Source organism: Piliocolobus tephrosceles, chromosome 6, assembly GCF_002776525.5.
Source record: "Piliocolobus tephrosceles isolate RC106 chromosome 6, ASM277652v3, whole genome shotgun sequence".
In the NCBI taxonomy this organism is placed as follows: domain Eukaryota; kingdom Metazoa; phylum Chordata; class Mammalia; order Primates; family Cercopithecidae; genus Piliocolobus; species Piliocolobus tephrosceles.
Window position 1 is genome coordinate 77,384,682 of NC_045439.1, and position 17,874 is coordinate 77,402,555.

The 17,874-nt window shown below is 41.6% G+C and overlaps 1 protein-coding gene across 2 annotated transcripts in view; it reads right to left on the reverse strand.

Moving 5' to 3' along the window:
• Positions 1-17,874, reverse strand: part of SLC27A2 (solute carrier family 27 member 2) — a 52,463-nt gene that overhangs the window by 14,473 nt on the left and 20,116 nt on the right. For both annotated transcript variants that reach the window (XM_023227179.2, XM_023227180.2), the window contains one exon: positions 16,407-16,531. In XM_023227179.2, the coding sequence (XP_023082947.2) occupies positions 16,407-16,531 (125 nt within the window). The remainder of the gene's footprint in view (positions 1-16,406; positions 16,532-17,874) is intronic.

The window sequence follows — 17,874 nt, forward strand, 5'->3', positions numbered from 1 at the left end:
AGCACCATTTTCCACAAAGCCATTAAAGAGCAACAGTTGGAGCCTGTGGGAACTGGAGGGAAGAGTCTTGACCACGCCCTGCCGTGTTTAACAGGTAGACCCCAGCGTTCAGAAGACCAGGCAGGGCTGAACCGAGACAACAAAACTGTCCCAGTGGGATGGGGAGGGGAAGAGGAGGAGGAGGCCACCTCCCAGTTGCCTCAGGTGGCCTGCGAAGAATATGATTTGCTATAAATAAAGATCACAAAGGAAAGTCTGTTTTGGGTGTAAGGACTGAAAGGAGTCTCTCTGGTGTCAGCAAGAGAGGTGGGGCTATGACCAGGCTGCCTTCCATTCAACCATACTCATTTAGGAGACCCCACAAATATGTCCATGCCAATGATGGTTTTATTTATTTTGTTACTTTTAATTGTTAACAAAGACAGTCAAGTACAGTAGTGAGAAGAGGGGAAACAGTAGAACAAGAAGTTTGATCTATAACTGTGAACAATCAAGTGAGATAACTCACTACCTTCAGACCAGCCTGGTGATGGTTTTAATGATATCTTATGTTAACAGTGTAATCTATGTCTTCCAGGAAATCACAGGCTGGTGGAAGAGACAAATAAAATAAATAGGAATAATTTTACCCTGTAAATTCTGTTACTCTATGACCTTTATTCTATCAGGATACAGAATGAAATGGGGTAAAAGTGCTAGGTCATTAGGGCTGTCCTCTCACATCAACTGTTAATTTCTTTGATAAAACAGCAATGGCTTAGAGCATTTTCTACATTATTTACTACAGTGTGAAATCACTGTGAAGTGATTTTTGCATAAGAATTCCTCTCTGAAAAGAACTATAAGGGGGCGGGACTTCGGCATGGCAATTAAAAACCACACCAAGACAAACTCTGAATTGGTTTCCATGCAGGAGGAGCTAAGGGGCCAGGGAAGCAGAAAATATACATTTAATCTTTAAGTAGTTTGGCCAGAACATATGCGGCTCTTTGAGGAGTCCTAACCAGAGAGGCGGACTGATGCTGGTCACTGGTGAAAATGGACCCCTTGAGCAGTCATTCTGAGGAGGAAATGTGTCAAGAGAGACCAGGACTCTCCACTGCCAGTGGCTCTTACCCAGGGTGTCTGGGAGAATTGCCTGAGAAGCCTTTTGAACCTGCATGAGACCTAGACATTCAGACTGAGTAGGAATCTATTTTCTCTCTCTCTCTATTTTTTTGAGACAGGGTCTTGCTTTGTTGCCTTGGCTGGTGCAATTATGGCTTACTGCAGCCTTAACTCCAAGGCTCCTGCAATCTTCCTGCCTCAGCCTCATGAGTGGTTGGGACTACAGGTGCATGCTACCATGCCCGGCTAATTTATTTATTAATTTTGTAGAGATGAAGTTCTCACTATGTTGCCTAGGCTCATCTTGAACTTCTGGCCTCAAGCTATCCTCCTGCCTCAGCCCCCCAAAGTGCTGGAATTATAGGCATGAGTCACTGTGCCCAGCCAGAATCTATTCTCTTCTGGTCCCTAGGTCACTGACTTTACTCCGCTTTATAATTACCAAGCTCCCGTAAGTCGGGAGATCATATGTCTGGTTTGCCAGGGCAAGCCCTGGCTACACGTGTCCTGGAATGCTGGTTATCTTTCACTACCTTCACTCTCAAGTGTCCCTGTCTGGCTAATGAATTGTAGGGTCACCCTGCCCACAAGGCACTATCCTTCTCCATAAGGACTGTCAGTATTCAGAGACCACCCACTCCTACTGCTGTCCCAAGGATAAAACATCACATATGTTTGAAGACTTGCTTTTGCTTAAAGAAAATCACCTGAGCTGGGTGCTCACCTGCTCCAGGCTTGCATGAGAAGCTCCAGAGCAGCATTCCTGCATGTAGACCCAAGGTCTGACTTATCCCACATGCAGCCCACCAGCAGCCCTTCTCTTACCCACTTCACTTATTTCCTTGTCTATTGGATGGTGATCACCTATCTCCCTCATTAAATGGCAAACTCCTTCGAGGCCAAATGTACATGTATCTCTATGTCATCCCCAGTGCCTGGACCTGTGATTTGCATATAGCATAATGCTGGCAGTAAAATAAATAATCTCTACCAGGAAACCTCACTCCCTGTTCAATAACTAGTGGCCGGGTCAGGGCAGGGCTTAGGGTGCAGGAGGCCGCAGACACCCTGGGTGTGTGGGAAGCTGACCAGCCAGCCTCACAGGTGCAGCTGTCACCTGCCAGTGGCAGGTAGCTGAGCTCATAATCACAACACCATGGGCTCAGTTTTCATCATCCAGCTGAAGAATCTTATTACATCAGCAAAAGGGATTAAGGCTGGAAATGTTTGTGGGCACAAATGGGAGATCCTGGAGCCTTCTAAGATGTCTGGTTCTCACCTAAGCTTCTGCTCACCAGTGGCTGAAAGAGTATGACTCAAGTTTTCCTTTCCCATAGGGGGAACAGTGTTCCTCCATCACCAAAGCCACTCCTCAGAGGAACTGATTTCTAGATCAAGGGTCACCAGCTTATTTTTTTTTTTTGTTAGAACAACTCAGCAAAATAAAATTCCTGTTTATTGTTGGACAACATTGTTTCACACATACCTCAAACAAACAAAAAAAAACTTCTTCTTCACGTTAGAGCTAAGGTGAAACATGCAAACACACCTGGGGGACTAAATCCATACTGGGACTGAATAACTGATGAAGAGCAAGAGGTCAAGATGTCCAGAGAGGAATGAAGGGTGCCAGGTAATTAGAACAGGCAGAAAGCTGCTATTGAGGGTTTTTCCGTGGGTCAGGCAGTTGACCTGTTTCTAAAGAACCCTATGAAAGGTGATAGCTAATAAAAGTATTTGCCTCATATTACAATTGAGGAAATGGAGACTCAGAAAGCTTAAAATAATTTTCCCAGGATCACAAAGGTAGTAAAATGGTTGCTCTGAGATTCAAATCTGAATCAATGTGACTTCAGAGATCTTTTCCTTATGTTTTTAAAAAAGCCCTGCACTTGAGGGGGTGTCCACTGTGCTGCCCCTCCTTACTCATGCCCACCAATAAATCCCACTCCCCCCAAAAAAAAGAAAAAAGGAAAAAAAGCAACAAAGAGCGTGTGCCACACACACAGTGTAAGATAAGAATCAAATAGTCCTGAAAGACCCTTAAATGAACAATGGTGTATTCACGCCATCTACCTGTTCCCCTGCTTTACCCCCAGTTTACCACCCAGAGGCAGACACTTAACTCTTGTAGCTGCTTCTGGCTATCTACATATTTCTAAATTAAATGCGTATACTTCTTTCTCTTGTTTCATCAGTTGCAGATTTCCTATTGTGGTAGATGAGGATTCAGTTCTTTCCTATTCTCTCTTCCATTTTTCCAGTATCACAATTTTTGGTTAAGTCAATATTCAGTGCTCACATTATTCTGCCCATAATACAACACTGAGGAGCCAAGTAATATGCTATGAACAAATTTTTATTTTTCCTGGAATTAATTGCCTTTCTGCCCATTTGCTTCATTTCCTTAGTTTCTATTGGTAAGTTTCCCCTTATCCTCCAATAGCCTCTAAAATTTTCCTCATGGTGAAATCTGTCTGCTGATCGAATTTCCTATTTTCTATTATGCTTCTTTGTCTCCTTTGCTCCAATCTGGACTGGTTATTTTCGAAGCCTGGGGGGTCCCTTTGTCTCTCTTTCCTGGATCCTGTGTTTTCCTCTGTTTTTTTTTTTTTCATTCTCCTGTTTGGATGGAATATTTTCTTTAGTAACTTCCCGAAGGGGAGTATGTACATAGTAAGTTTATTTTATTTATATTTGTGTGGAGACTTGGAATATCTGAATATTGTATACCTGAGTGATGATTTGGCTGGATACAGAATTCTAGATGGGCAATAATTTGTATCTAGAATTTTGAATGCACCACTCCTTTGTTTTTCAGCTTGCAGTGTTGCTACTGACAAGTCAAACTGTCACTATCTTTTTTTGGTAGTCTTAAATTTCATCATGGCACACTTTCGTTTTCCTCCACTAATTTTATTGGGTACTCCATTGGTCCTTTCAGTCTGTCCAGCCCTTGGATGTTTTCCTGTGTTATTTCTTTGATCATTTCCTCCTCTCCACTTTTTCTATTCTCTTTTCCTGATTTCCAATTAAATATATATGGGACCTCTTTGATTAGTCTCTAATTTTTCTATCTACTCTCCCTTTATGTCCATCAATTTATCTTTTTAACTTTCTGTAAGATTTCTCAACTTTATCTTCCAACCTTTCTATGAATTAAAGACTTTTAAACATCATTTTAATTTTCAAGTCTGATTCTTTTTTTCTTGTAAAACAGTACACTATTCTTGTTTTATGGATACAATATCTTCTCCAGTCTCTCTGAGGATATTAATGACACATTAAAAACATTTTTTTTTTTTTTTTGAAACAGTCTTGCCCTGTCACTCAGGCTGAAGTGCAATGGCATGATCTTGACTCAATGCAACCTCCGCCTCCCGGGTTCAAATGATTCTCCTGTCTCAGCCTCCCCAGTAGCTGGGATTACAGGCAGCCATGACTGTGCCCAGCTAATTTTTGTATTTTTAGTAGAGATGGGGTTTCACCATGTTGGCCAGGCTGGTCTTTAACTTCTGACCTCGTGATCTGCCCGCCTTAGCCTCCCAAAGTGCTGGTATTACAGGCGTGAGCCACCGTGCCTGGTCTCTTCTGTTTTTTGAATTGATGCTTCTTTTCTTTTGATGATCCTTCCTGTAGGAGGGTTTCCTCAGGTGCTTGGTGATTCTTCATGTTTGTTCAGATTTAAGAGTAAGGCAACAGAAAGATGACTGGGCAGTTCTGTGGGGGCGGGGCGAGGGGGCTACTGCTAGGTGGGCTGCACTGCTGGTTGATGAGGCAATGAGCCCATGTCCATTGTCTTTTCTGGGAAAGTTTAGTTCTTCCTAAGAATTATACTCCTTCAATATCCTGCCTGCAAGCATAAACTGGCTACTGGAGTTCCAATATCTGTGCAGGGGAAAGGAGCTGGGGAGGGTCTCCCTAGTTAGTATGCAGATATTTTCTTAATCTCTGTTTTCAGTGCCTCATCCCTGCTCTCCTCTGTTCTTGGGGTCCTTCAGTCAAAGCTTCATTAGCTCTCCAGAGAAAAATCCTCCTGTCTCCCACACAGTGGGAGAGGGGAATAGCAGGTCCAGCTACTTCTTACACAGATTCTATTTATTTATTTTCATTTTTCCATAAGTTATTTGGGGTACAGGTGATACTTGGTTATATAAGTAAGTTCTTCAGTGGTGATTTGTGAGATTTTGGTGCACTCATCACCCAAGCAGTATACACTGCACCATATTTGTAGTCTTTTATCCCTCGTCCCCCTCCCGCTCTTCCCCCGAAGCCCCAAAATTCATTGTATCATTCTCATGCCTTTGTGTCCTCATAGCTTAGCTCCCACATATCAGTGAGAACATACGATGTTTGGTTTTCCATTCCTGAGTTACTTCACTTAGAATAATAGTCTCCAATCTTATCCAGGTCACTGTAAATGCTGTTAATTCATTCCTTTTTATGGCTGCGTAGTATTCCATCGTATATATGTGAATTGCGCTGCTATAAAAATGCATCTACAAGTATCTTTTTTGAATAATGACTTCTTTTCCTCTGGGTAGATACTCAGTAAGTGGGATTGCTGGATCAAATGGTAGACCTACTTTTAGTTATTTAAGGAATCTCCATGCTGTTTTCCATAGTGGCTGTACTAGTTTACATTCCCACCAGTAGTGTAGAAGTGTCCCCTGTTCACTGCATCCATGCCAGCATCTACTGTTTTTTGATTTTTTCATGATGGCCATTCTTGAAGGAGTAAGGTGGTATCACATTGCAGTTTTGATTTGCATTTCCCTGATCATTAGTGATGTTGAGCATTTTTTCATATGTTTACTGGCCATTGGTATATCTTCTTTTGAGAATTGTCTATTCATGTCTTTAGCCCACTTTTTGATGGGTTTGTTTGTTTTTTTCTTACTGATTTGAGTTCGTTGTAGATTCTGGATATTATTCCTTTGTCAGATATATAGATTGTGAAGATTTTCTCCCACTCCATGGGTTGTCTGTTTACTCTGCTGACTGTTCCTTTTGCTGTGCAAAAGTTCTTTAGTTTAATTAGGTCCTAACTATTTATCTTTGTTTTTATTGCATTTGCTTTTGGGTTCTTGGTCATGAAATCCTTGCCTAAGCCAATGTCTAGAAGGGTTTTTCCAATGTTATGTTCTATAATTTTTATAGTTTCAGGTGTCAGGTTTAAGTTCTTAATCCATCTTCAGTTGATTTTTATATAAGGTGAGAGATGAGAATCCAGTTTTATTCTTCTACACATGGCTTGGCAATTATCTCAGCACCATTTGTTGAATAGGGTGTCCTTGGTCCCCTTTATGATTTTGTTTACTTTGTCAAAGATCAGTTGACTGTAAGTATTTAGCTTTATTGCTAGGTTCTCTATTCTGTGGCAATGGTTTACATGCCTGTTTTTATACCAGTACCATGCTGTTTTGGTGACTATGGCCTTATAGTATAGTTTGAAGTGGGGTAATGTAACGCCTCCAGATTTGTTCTCTTTGCTTAGTCTTGCTTTGGCTGTGCGGGCTCTTTTTTTGGTTCCATATGAATTTTAGAATTTTTTTTCTAATTCTGTGAAGGATGATGATGGTATTTTGATGGGATTGCATTGAATTTGTAGATTGCTTTTGGCAGTATGATCATTTTCACAATATTGATCCTACCCAGCCATGAGTATGGGATATGTTTCCATTTGTTTGTGTAGTTTATGATTACTTTCAGTAGTGTTTTGTAGTTTTATGTAGAGGCCTTTTGACTCCTTGAATTAGGTATATTCTTAGGTATTTTATTTTTTTTGCGGCTGTTGTAAAAGGGGTTGAGTTCTTGATTTGATTCTCTGCTTGGTCGCTGTTGGTGTATAGAAGAGCTACTGATTTGTGTACATTAATTTTGTATCTGGAAACTATGCTGAATTCTTTTATCAGTCCTAGGAGCTTTCTAGAGAAGTTCTTAGAGTTTTCAAGGTAAATGATCATATCATCAGCACGCAGTGACAGTTTGACTTCCTCTTTACTGATTTGGATGCCCTATATTTCTTTCTTCTGTCTGACTGGTCTGGCTAGGACTTCCAGTACTATGTTAAAGAGGAGTGATGAGAGTGGGCATCCTTGTCTTGTTCCAGTTCTCAGGGAGAATGCTTTCAACTTTTCCCCATTCAGTATTATGTTGGCAGAGGGTTGATCATAGATGGGTTTTATACATTAAGGTACGTCCCTTGTATGCCGATTTTGCTGAGAGTTTTAATCATAAAGAGATGCTGAATTTTGTTGAATGCTTTTTCTGCATCTATTGAGATGATCATGTGATTTTTGTTTTACATTTTGTTTATGTGGTGTATCACATTTGTTGACTTGCATATGTGAAACCATCCCTGCATCCCTGGCATGAAACTCACTTGATCATGGTGGATTATCTTTTTGATATGTTGTTAGATTTGGCTAGCTAGTATTCTGTTAAAGATTTTAGCATCTGTGTTCATCAAGGATATTGGTCTGTAGTTTTCTTTTTTGGTTACATCCTTTCTGGTTTTGGTACTAGGGTGATTCTGGATCCATGGAATGAATTAGGGAGGGTTCCTTCTTTCTCTATCTTGTGGAATAGTGTCAAAATAATTGCTACCAATTCTTCTTTGAACGTCTGGTAGAATACTGCTGTGAATCCATCTGGTCCTGGACTTTTTTTTTGTCGGTAATTTTTAAATTACCATTTCAATCTCGCTGCTTGTTATTGGTCTTTTCCAGGTTATCTAATTCCTCCTGATTTAAGCCAGGAGGGTTGTATTTTTCCAGGAATGTATCCATCTCTTTTAGGTTTTCTAGTTTATGTGCATAAAAGTGTTCACAGTAGCCTTGAATTATCTTTTGTATTTCAGTGGTGTTAGTTGTAATATCTCCTGTTTTGTTTCTTAGTGAGGTTATTTGGATTTTTTCTTTTCTTTTCTTGGTTAATCTTACTAATGGTCTATCAATTTTATCTTTTCAAAGAACCAGCTTTTTGTTTCATTTATCTTTTGTATTTTGTTTGTTTGTTTGTTTCAATTTCATTTAGTTCTGCTCTGATCTTGGTTATTTCCTTTCTTCTGCTGGGTTTGGGTTTCGTTTGTTCTTGTTTCTCTAATTCCTTGAGGTGTGACCTTAGATTGTCTGTTTGTGTTCTTCCAGTGTTTTTGTTACAGGTGTTTAGGGCTATGAATATTCCTTTTAACACCGCCTTTGTTGTATCCCAGAGGTTTTAATAGGTTGTGTCATTATTGTCGTTCAGTTTGAAGAATTTTTTCATTTCCGTCTTATGTTTTTGACCCAATGCTCATTCAGGAGCAGGTTATTTAATTTCCCTGTATTTGCATGGTTTGGAAGGCTTCTTTGGAGTTAATTTCCAGTTTTATTCCACTGTGGTCTGAGAGAGTGCTTGATATAATTTCAATTTTCTTACATTTACTGAAGTTCGTTTTATGGGCTACCATATGATCTATCTTGGTGAAAGTTAGAAAGTTCCATGTGCTGTTGAATAGAATGTGTATTCTGCTGCTGTTGGATGAAATGTTCTGTATATATCTGTTAAGTCCATTTGTTCCAACATATAGTTTAAATCCATTGTTTCTTTGTTGACTTTCTGTCTTGATGACCTGTCCAGTGTTGTCAGTGGAGTACTGAAGTCCCCCACTATTATTGTATTGCTGTCTATCTCATTTCTTAGGCCTACTAGTAATTGTTCTATAAATTTGGGAGCTCCAGTGCTAGGTGCATATATGTTTAGGATTGTGATATTTTCCTGTTGGACAAGGCCTTTTACCATTCTATACTGTCCCTCTTTGTCTCTTTTAACCGCTATTGCTTTAAAGTTTGTTTTGTCTGATATAAGAATAGCTTCCCCTGCTCGTTTTTCATGTCCTTTTGCATGAAATGCCTTTTTCTACTCCTTTAAGTTTATGTGAGTCCTTATGCGCTAGGTGAGTCTCCTGAAGGCAACAGTTGGTTGGTGAGTTCTTAGCCATTCTGCAGTTCTGTACCTTTTAAGTGGGGCATTTAGGCCATTTACATTCAATGTTAGTATTGAAATGTGAGGTACTGTTCCTTTCATTGTGCTCTTTGTTGCCTGTGAACTTTTGTTTTTTGTTTGCTTTTTAACTTGTATTTTTGTTTTGCAGGTCTTATGTGATTTATGCTTTAAAGAGGTTGTGTTATGATGTGTTTCCAGGATTTGTTTCAAGATTTAGAGCTCCTTTAAGCATGTCTTATAGTGGTGGCTTGGTAATGGAGAATTCTCTCAGGATTTGTTTGTCTGAAAACGACTATATCTTTCCTTCATATATGATGCTTAGTTCTGCTGGATACAAAATTCTCGGCTGACACTTGTTTTGTTTGAGGTGGCTGAAGATAGGGCCCCAAACCCTTCTAGCTTGTAGGGTTTCTGCTGATAAATCAGCGTTAATCTGATAGGTTTTTCTTTATAGCTTACCTGGTGCTTCTGTCTCACAGCTCGTAAGATTCTTTCCTTGGTCTTAACATTGGATAACCTGATGACAATGTGCCTAGGCAAAGATCTTTTTGTGATGAATTTCCCAGGTGTTCTTTGTGCTTCTTGTATTTGTATGTCTAGGTCTAGCAAGACTGGAAAGTTTTCCTCAATTATTCACCCAAATATGTTTTTCAAGTGTTTAGAATTGTCTTCTTACTCAGGAACATCAAGTATTCTTAGGTTTGGTCATTTAATCCCAGACTTCTTGGAGGCTTTGTTCATATTTCCTTATTATTTTTTCTTTGTCTTTATTTATTGGGTTAATTCAAAGACCTTGTCTTCGAGCTCTGAATTTCTTTCTTCTACTTGTTCAATTCTATTGCCGAGACTTTCCAGAGCATTTCGCATTTCTAAAAGTGTGTCCAAAGTTTCCTGAATTTTTGCTTGCTGTTTTCTTTAAGCTATCTATTTCCTTGACTATTTCTCCCTTCACTCTTGTAAAATTTTTTGGATTTCCTTGCATTGGGCTTCGTATTTCTCTGCTTCCTCCCTGATTAGCTTAATAACTAACCTCCTGAATATTTTTTCAGGCAAATCAGGGATTTCTTCTTGGTTTGGATTCATTGCTGGTGAACTAGTGTGATCTTTTGGGGATGTTGACGAGCCTTGGTTTGTCATATTACCAGGGCTGGTTTTCTGATTCCTTCTCATTTGGGTAGGCTCCATCAGATGGAAAGTCTAGGGCTAAAGGGTGTTGTTCAGAATTTTGTCCCATGGGGTATTCCTTTGATGTAGTACTCTCCCCCTTTTCCTACTGATGTGGTTCCTGTGAGCTAAACTGCAGTGATTGTTGTCTCTCTTCTGGGTCTAGCCACCCAGCAAGTCTACTCGGTGCCGGGCTGGTACTGGGGGTTATCTGCACAGTCCTGTGATGTGAACTATCTATAGGTCTCTCAGCCATGGATACCAGCACCTGTTCCAGTGGAGGTGGCAGAGGATGCAATGACTCTATGGGGGTCCTTAGCTTTGGTGGTTTAATGCCGTTTTGTGCTGGTTGGTCTCCTGCCAGGAGGTGGTACTTTCCAGAAAGCATCAGCTGCAGTAGTGTGGAGAGGCACTGGCAGTGGGCAGGGCCCTAGAATTCCTAGGATTATATGTTTTTTGTCCTCTGCTACCAAGGTGGATAGGGAAGGACCATCGGGTGGGGGCAGGGCTAGGCCTGTCTGAGCTCAGACTCTCCTTGGGCTGGTCTTGCTGTGGCTGCTGTGGGGGATGGGGCAAGATTCCCAGGTCACTGGAGTTGTGTACCTAAGAGGATTATGGCTGTCTCTGCTGAGTCATGCAGGTTGTCAGGGAAGTGGGGGAAAACTGGCAGTCACAGGCCTCATCCAGCTTCCAGGCAACCTGAAGGGCTGGTCTTACTCCCACCGTGCCCCCACAACAGCCCCGAGTCTGTCTCCAGGTGGAGGGCGAGTCAGGCTTGAAAACTTGCCCAAGGCTTTCTTCCTCCCAGCTGTTAAAGAAAAGGCTTTAGTTCTTCCCCATCTGTGGGGTCTGCAAACCAGATTCGCGCCCTCCCTGGAGTTCTGGCCAGGAGTCTTCTTGCCCCATTCAAATTGTCACAAAGTTTAGCTAGAGAATTCCTTCTCCCTGTGGAGTTTTAGCCCCTGCTCCTCTGTCCACCCTCCTGGTGGATCCCTGTGGTGCCAGGCAGGAATGCCCTGCTAGGGGACCCAGCAAGCTCCCAGGGCCTTTCTACAGCTTCCTCTACCTCTGTATTTTGCTCGGTTTGGCTCTTGACTCAGCTCCAGGTAAAGTTGGGAACTTCTCTTGCAAACAGACCTTCAGCTTCTCCAGTGTGTGCTCGGGAGATGAGGGTCTCCCTTTCCCACTTCCACAGTTGCGGCGATCACAGTATTTGGGGTGTCTCCCAGGTCCTCTAGGAGCAGTCCACTTCTTTCAGAGGGTCTGTGGGTCCTCTCAGGATTGCTGGTTAGTTCTTGCAGTCAATCTGGAGCTAAAATTCACAAAGCGAGCCTCCGCATGCTGCTCTGTCTGGAGCCACAATCTAGTCCTGCCTCGCGTTCGCCTTGATGCCCTGTCCTCTGTATTTTACTTCTTACACAGATTTTCAAATAACCCCCCTGTTTTAAGCCTGACACTTCATCCCACCTTCAGCTGTATTCAGCACCTGCAATTTCTCAGCTTTCAGGAAGGCAACAACCTTCTTATTGGGACTTGCGTCTTAAGTTTCACCCTTCTCAGCCTATTATGTCAGTCACTGTTATCTTTTAGCTTCCTATACTATGTAGTTCATGGTTGCAATGTCTCTTAGTTTCTGAGATGATGGTGTTTTTGTGTGTTTTTCTCATTTCCTTGTTTTGGGGTGACTTCCAAGAGGTGAAAGGGCAGAAGCTCTTTATCACCTTAGGAAAACTCCAGAGTCCCTGTAATTAATATGTTACACTTCTGCCTGGACAAGGTTCCACCTGTTTGCTTTACACAAGAGGCCCTTCGTCCTTCTGTGTATTCCCCCAGGACTGTCTAAAAATGCCATCTCCCACATCACTCTTCCATGTCATGGCAAGCCCTTTAGTCATGGCTTGTCATGTTCACATTTGAGTCTCAGCAGAGTAAAGCCCTTGCCACCTGACCCAGCCCTTCAGCTTCATCTCCTGCCAGACTGCTTGCAGTCCCCACTGTGCTGGGTCCTTCATCTCACTGTTCACGTGATTTTCCTGCTGGCCAGAACCCCTTCTTTTCTTGCCTGCCTGCAGAACTTCTCTGTATTCTTCAAAGCCCACTTTCCCTGGCGAACCTTCCTGATTCTGCTCCCCTTCCATCTTTCTTTTGGCCTCCCTCTGTCTTGGGCCCCAGTCATACTGGCCACTCTCCACTCTGTGCTGCAACACATCCATCCATTCTCTTCTTTGAACAGAATGAAGCTGATGCAGAGACAGAAATTTTAGGCTAGAAGGGACCACAGAGGTTATCTAATTTTGGGGGGGATGCAGATAACACTAGAGGTAAATTGAGTCTATTCAGCTTTTTCAGGGTTTTGGTCAATATTATTTCTCCTTCCAAATATCATGCTTCTATGTGTGGCCCCTGGACCTCTTTTTTGGTTCCCTTTCTGTCTTCCTCCTCCCACACTCCAGCAGGTGGCATAAAGCCTCACTGAGGCCCCTTGCTGTAGCTTCAGTCTGTAATTGGAGGAAAGAAACACTGACCTTTAGCAATATCATGTTCCAGTAAATAACTTTCCCTAGATGACATGGTTTTTAGGCAACTACACAAACCGAATGGGAGATGACAACCATACACTGCAATAAATGAATCAGAATGGCCTTTCATTACAAACAGGTGCTCTGAAAGGAAAGGCCCAAAAACAATGTGGGAAGATGGCAAAATAGATAGAAAATATTCACTATAATATTTTAAAAATCACTTAGGTCAACAGCTTTGCTATCTAATCCCCTACTCAACCTCAGATGAGAGTGATTAAGTAGAATGTTTTCCCTTATTTCTTCCTTTGTGTAAGTGGGCAGAATTTTCATTGATTCATTCAACAAATATGTATGGGATGCCTATTATGAGTGACACACTGTTAGGCATGGAAAATGATAATGATAATAATGGCAACATGTGTTGAGCATTTACTAAGTTCCAGCTACTACGTGGTTTACGTATATCATCTCATGTTGTCTTTGTAGACCTCATATGAGGTAGGTACTATTATCTCCTTGTTGGCTGATGGGAAGCTGAGATTTAGAGAGGTTAACTATCCTGCTCCAATGGTAGAGTCAGGATTCAGGCCGACTAACTCCAGAGTACTTGCTCTCAGTACTACTTTAAGTATCTGGAGCCAAATCTGAACCACTGAGTGTGGCTGGGAACATTCTCCATAGCCCCCTGCTCTACCAGAGAAGCTACTGAACATGGTTGAGAAGAGGGCAGAGAAGCACAGTGGCTTCCACCTCCCAGCACTGGCCCCAGATTCTCCTGATGAGCTGGGCCATGTATGTCTGTGGATGGGTGTCACTTGGTTTAGCTGCTCTGATAAGGCAGAGGTTGCCTCCCTGGCATCCAGTGCTTGGTGGGGTTAGTCCCTCCAGCAACAGTGTATTCTAGGCAGCTCTAAGGGTTAGGAAGTTCCTGATTACATTGATCTAGGCCCTTCCCCCATTCATTCTAGTTTTTATCCAAGTCTTTTTTATTTTTATTTTTGCAAAGTCTTTTTGATATAATCTTTCCCTATACCCCACAGAAACTGGACTTTCTACTTCCTATGATGACCTATGATTAAGTTTTTAAAAAAAAATTTTACATAGATCTCCTGCTTGTCTAATGACCTATGATTATTTTCTTTCTTTTTTCTTTTCTTTTCCTTTTTTTCCCCTTTTTTTTTGAGATAGGGTCTTGTTCTGTCACCCAGGCTTGAGTGCAGTGGCACAATCTTGGCTCACGGCAACATCTGCCACCCGCTTCAAGCGACTCTCTTGCTTCAGCCTCCTGAGCAGTTGGGATTACAGGCGCGTGCCAACAAACCCCGCTAATTTTTGTATTTTTAGTAGAGACTGGGTTTCTCCATGTTGGCCAGGCTGGTCTTGAACTCCTGACCTTGAATGATCTGCCCGCCTTGGCCTCCCAAAGTGTTGGGATTAGAGGCGTGAGCCACTGCGCCTGGACTGATGACCTGTGATTAAAAAAAATCTTTAACTGAAGTTTTTTTTTTTTTTTTTTGAGATAACTTTGATCTTTTATTATACTTTTTATAAGTATTTTCCAGACAAACAGAACTCAGGGGTGGGGAAGCACTGGCAAATAGGAAGTCCAGGGGTCATTCAAGATTATGCATTAAATCATAGTATATTTTGAAGTCATAAAACCCCAATCAAATTGTCTTTGTTTTCCAGTATTCGAGACAACAGTAAGAGAAAAACTGGTAGAGTGTATGCATGTGTGTGTGTATGTGTGCATGTGTGTAAGTGAATATGTGTGAGCCTTAAAACAGCTACACACAAACATATTTGTTTTCCTCCAGTCAAAAGGAAGCTCCCATTAGAACGTATAGAAACAACACACACTCCCAGGAGATTTCTAACTGACAAGGGCGTGTCTTTAAGGTAGAGAAGAAAAGCCCAGCAGAAGGGCCCCATATGGATTTCTGGATGTTAATGGAGAGACATGCTATCTTGAGGGCCACGTGGAATATTAATGTGAAAAAAATTCGATAATGACATTAACAGAAACTGCTGTGGAAAATGCCCTAACCCAACTCACTGCTAATGATGATCCTCAAGAATCTATTGAATATGCCAAAAATCAGAATAATATGTGCTAAGCCCAAACATTTTGGGGGAAACATTTTAGCTCCCTCAATTCAACTATACGTTTTTCAGGATCAAGGATTTAAGAGGTTCAGTACGCAAAATCTGTTGATGCCTATGATGTGTCATTTACAGATCTCGGTGCTGTGGATCTGGTAGTGGACAGAGCCCCTGCTTCATATGCAACTTTCATTTAATTGGGGGGGGGGCAAACAATAATCACATAAACCTTCACTATGTCAGGAGTGACAGGTGCCATGAAATGCAGTGACAAGCGGGACAGTGAGGGGCAGGTGATATGTTTGATTATTAGCAGGAGAGGCCTCTCTCCTAATGAGGTAACATCTGGGCAGATACTGAGTAAAGCAAGGTGAGAGAGACCTGGGGGAAGAGCATCCGACACTTCTTTCTGCATCACATAGCGGCTGGTATGTAAGGTGAGCACGACAGGTGTTTATCAATAGTAATTTATCAACTTAGTGATCCTTTGAGGTTAAGTTGACTGAGTAGATTAAAGGAACTAGAATCTGGTAAAGGGGATTAGAATCTGGTGAGTTTACTACATTGTCTTGCCCAGTGGTTCTCAACCAGGGTAGCATTTGCCTGCCAAGGGACATTTGGCAGTATCTGGAGACATTTTGATGATCACAACCTGGGCAGGTGGGGAGGTTACTACTGGCATCTCGTGGGCAAAGTTCAAAGGATGCTAAACACTCTACAATTCACGGAGTAAGTCCGTGCAGCAAAGAATTAAAAGCCCAAAGTGTCAGCAGTGCCACTGTTGATAAATCCTATCTGACACCAGATCTCTGATGAGAGTTGAGGGACTGGACAGGAAGAGCTCTTGAGAACAACCCTATCAAGAGCTGAACATCTGCAAACAGGGCAGATCCAAGGCCGTTGGAGATGCCCTGGGGCCTCTGTTCCCAGCTTGGTGACAGACTTGGCTGGTTGGTTTCAAAGTCACACAGGGATTTATTTATTAAACAATAGTAAGTAAAAGTTTCCTGTATGTTTTTGGTATAACAGAAAACAAGGAGACAAGATGTGGTTCCAGCCATCAAAGATATTATAGCCAAGGAAGGATGGGAGGCATGAACGCGAACTCCTGCAATGTGACAAGGGCCACAGAGGGTAGAAATAAAATGACGTAGGGGAGAAGAGTAATGACTTTTGTTGGAGTGACCCAAATAGGTTTAATGTATGAGGTATCATTTGAACTGGGCTTTGACAATGGCTTTTAGTAAGCAGAGAGGGAAATGCAGGATATGCTAGGTGGGAGGTAAGATGTGAAAACAAGTAAAAAGTCAGGAAATAATCGTCATCATCATAATAATATGAACTCCCACCTACTAAGTCCCCTCTATATGGTAGGTATAGTGCCAAGTACTTTATCATGATAATTGTATACTAAACTCAAAACTGATACATGCAAATCAGCTAAAGCCTAGCACAACCCAAAGTGACTTGAATTTCCATCTTACCCATTTCAAAATGACAGTACAACGGGGGCAGTGTTACCTGTGGTGTGTTGCATAAATACCGAAGCAGTTCACCGATATACTGAATGACAGTGATGTTGTATTTTCTGCAGTCATCCCAAAACTGGCTGGCTGAAAATTTAGTCCGCAAGGCAAGAGTAGCACCTACAGAGAAAGCACAGAAAGTGTCAAGAAAGAAATGGTAGAAAAAATTCTCCCAATTATGTTTAATTTGGGAACTTTGAAAGACAGAAAGTTAAAAATAAATTATATTTGCAAACAAGTATTGAGTACCTTATATTCAATGCAAAAAATTAGTAAGACATGGTTTTGTTTGATAGGGGCTTCCAATCTATGGAGGAGAAGACTCATACAAAGGTCATTTTAATAAAAGTCAGCTTGCAGTAAGAGATTCAAATGAGGTCCTAAGAGGGAGGGAGGGGAGAGGGACAGAGATTCCATGCAATATATATATAAATATAAATATTTCATGCTATATATAAATAGAGTGAGACTGTCTCAAATATACATATATACACACATACATACATATGTATTTATATATATATATATATTTGAGACAGAGTCTCGTTCTATTTTTTTTTTTCTTTTTTTGAGACTGAGTCTTGCTCTGTCACCCAGGCTGGAGTGCAGTGGTGCCATCTTGACTCACTGCAACCTCCGCCTTGTGGGTTCTTGTGCCTCAGTCTCTAAGTAGCTGGGATTACAGGCGGGCACCATCATGCCTGGCTTAATTTTTGTATTTTTTAAGAAGTGATGGGGTTTTGCCATGTTGACCAGGCTGGTCTCAAACTCCTGACCTCAAGTGACTCGCCTGCCTCAACCTCCCAAAGTGCTGGGATTACAGGCAGGAGCCACTGTGCCTGGCTCATTCATGCAATATTTTAAATAATTTTGCACATAAAATAAAGTTTGTGTTAAGTACTTATCTGTAGTATTTTCCACTTGTGGTGTCCTGGCGCTCAAAAAGTTTCAGATTTTGGAGCATTTTGGATTTCAAATTTTTGGATTGTGTGTGTGTGTGTGTGTGTGTGTGTGTGTGTGAGCTGCTATAACAACATAGTACAGACTGGGTGGCTTAAACAACATGTATCTCTTGCAGTTCTAGAGGCCAGGAAGTCCCTATCAAGGTGTTGGCAGATCGGGTGTCTGGTGAGGGCATTTTTCCTGGTTTGGGGATGGTCATCATCTCCCTGTGTCCTTACATGGAAGAGAACGGAGTCAGGAAAGAAGCTCTCTCCTGTCTCTTCTGATAAGGGCACTACCTTTCATGAAGGTGCTACTCTCATGACCCAATTACCTCCCAAAGACCCTACCAGCTAATACCACCATATTGGGGGTTAGGATTTCAACACATACATTTTTGGGGGACACAAATATCCATCCATGTCATGCATGCATATACACATGCATATGTGTGTGTGTATATACATATGTGTATATATTTTTATATATACATATGTGTATATATTTTTATATATACATAT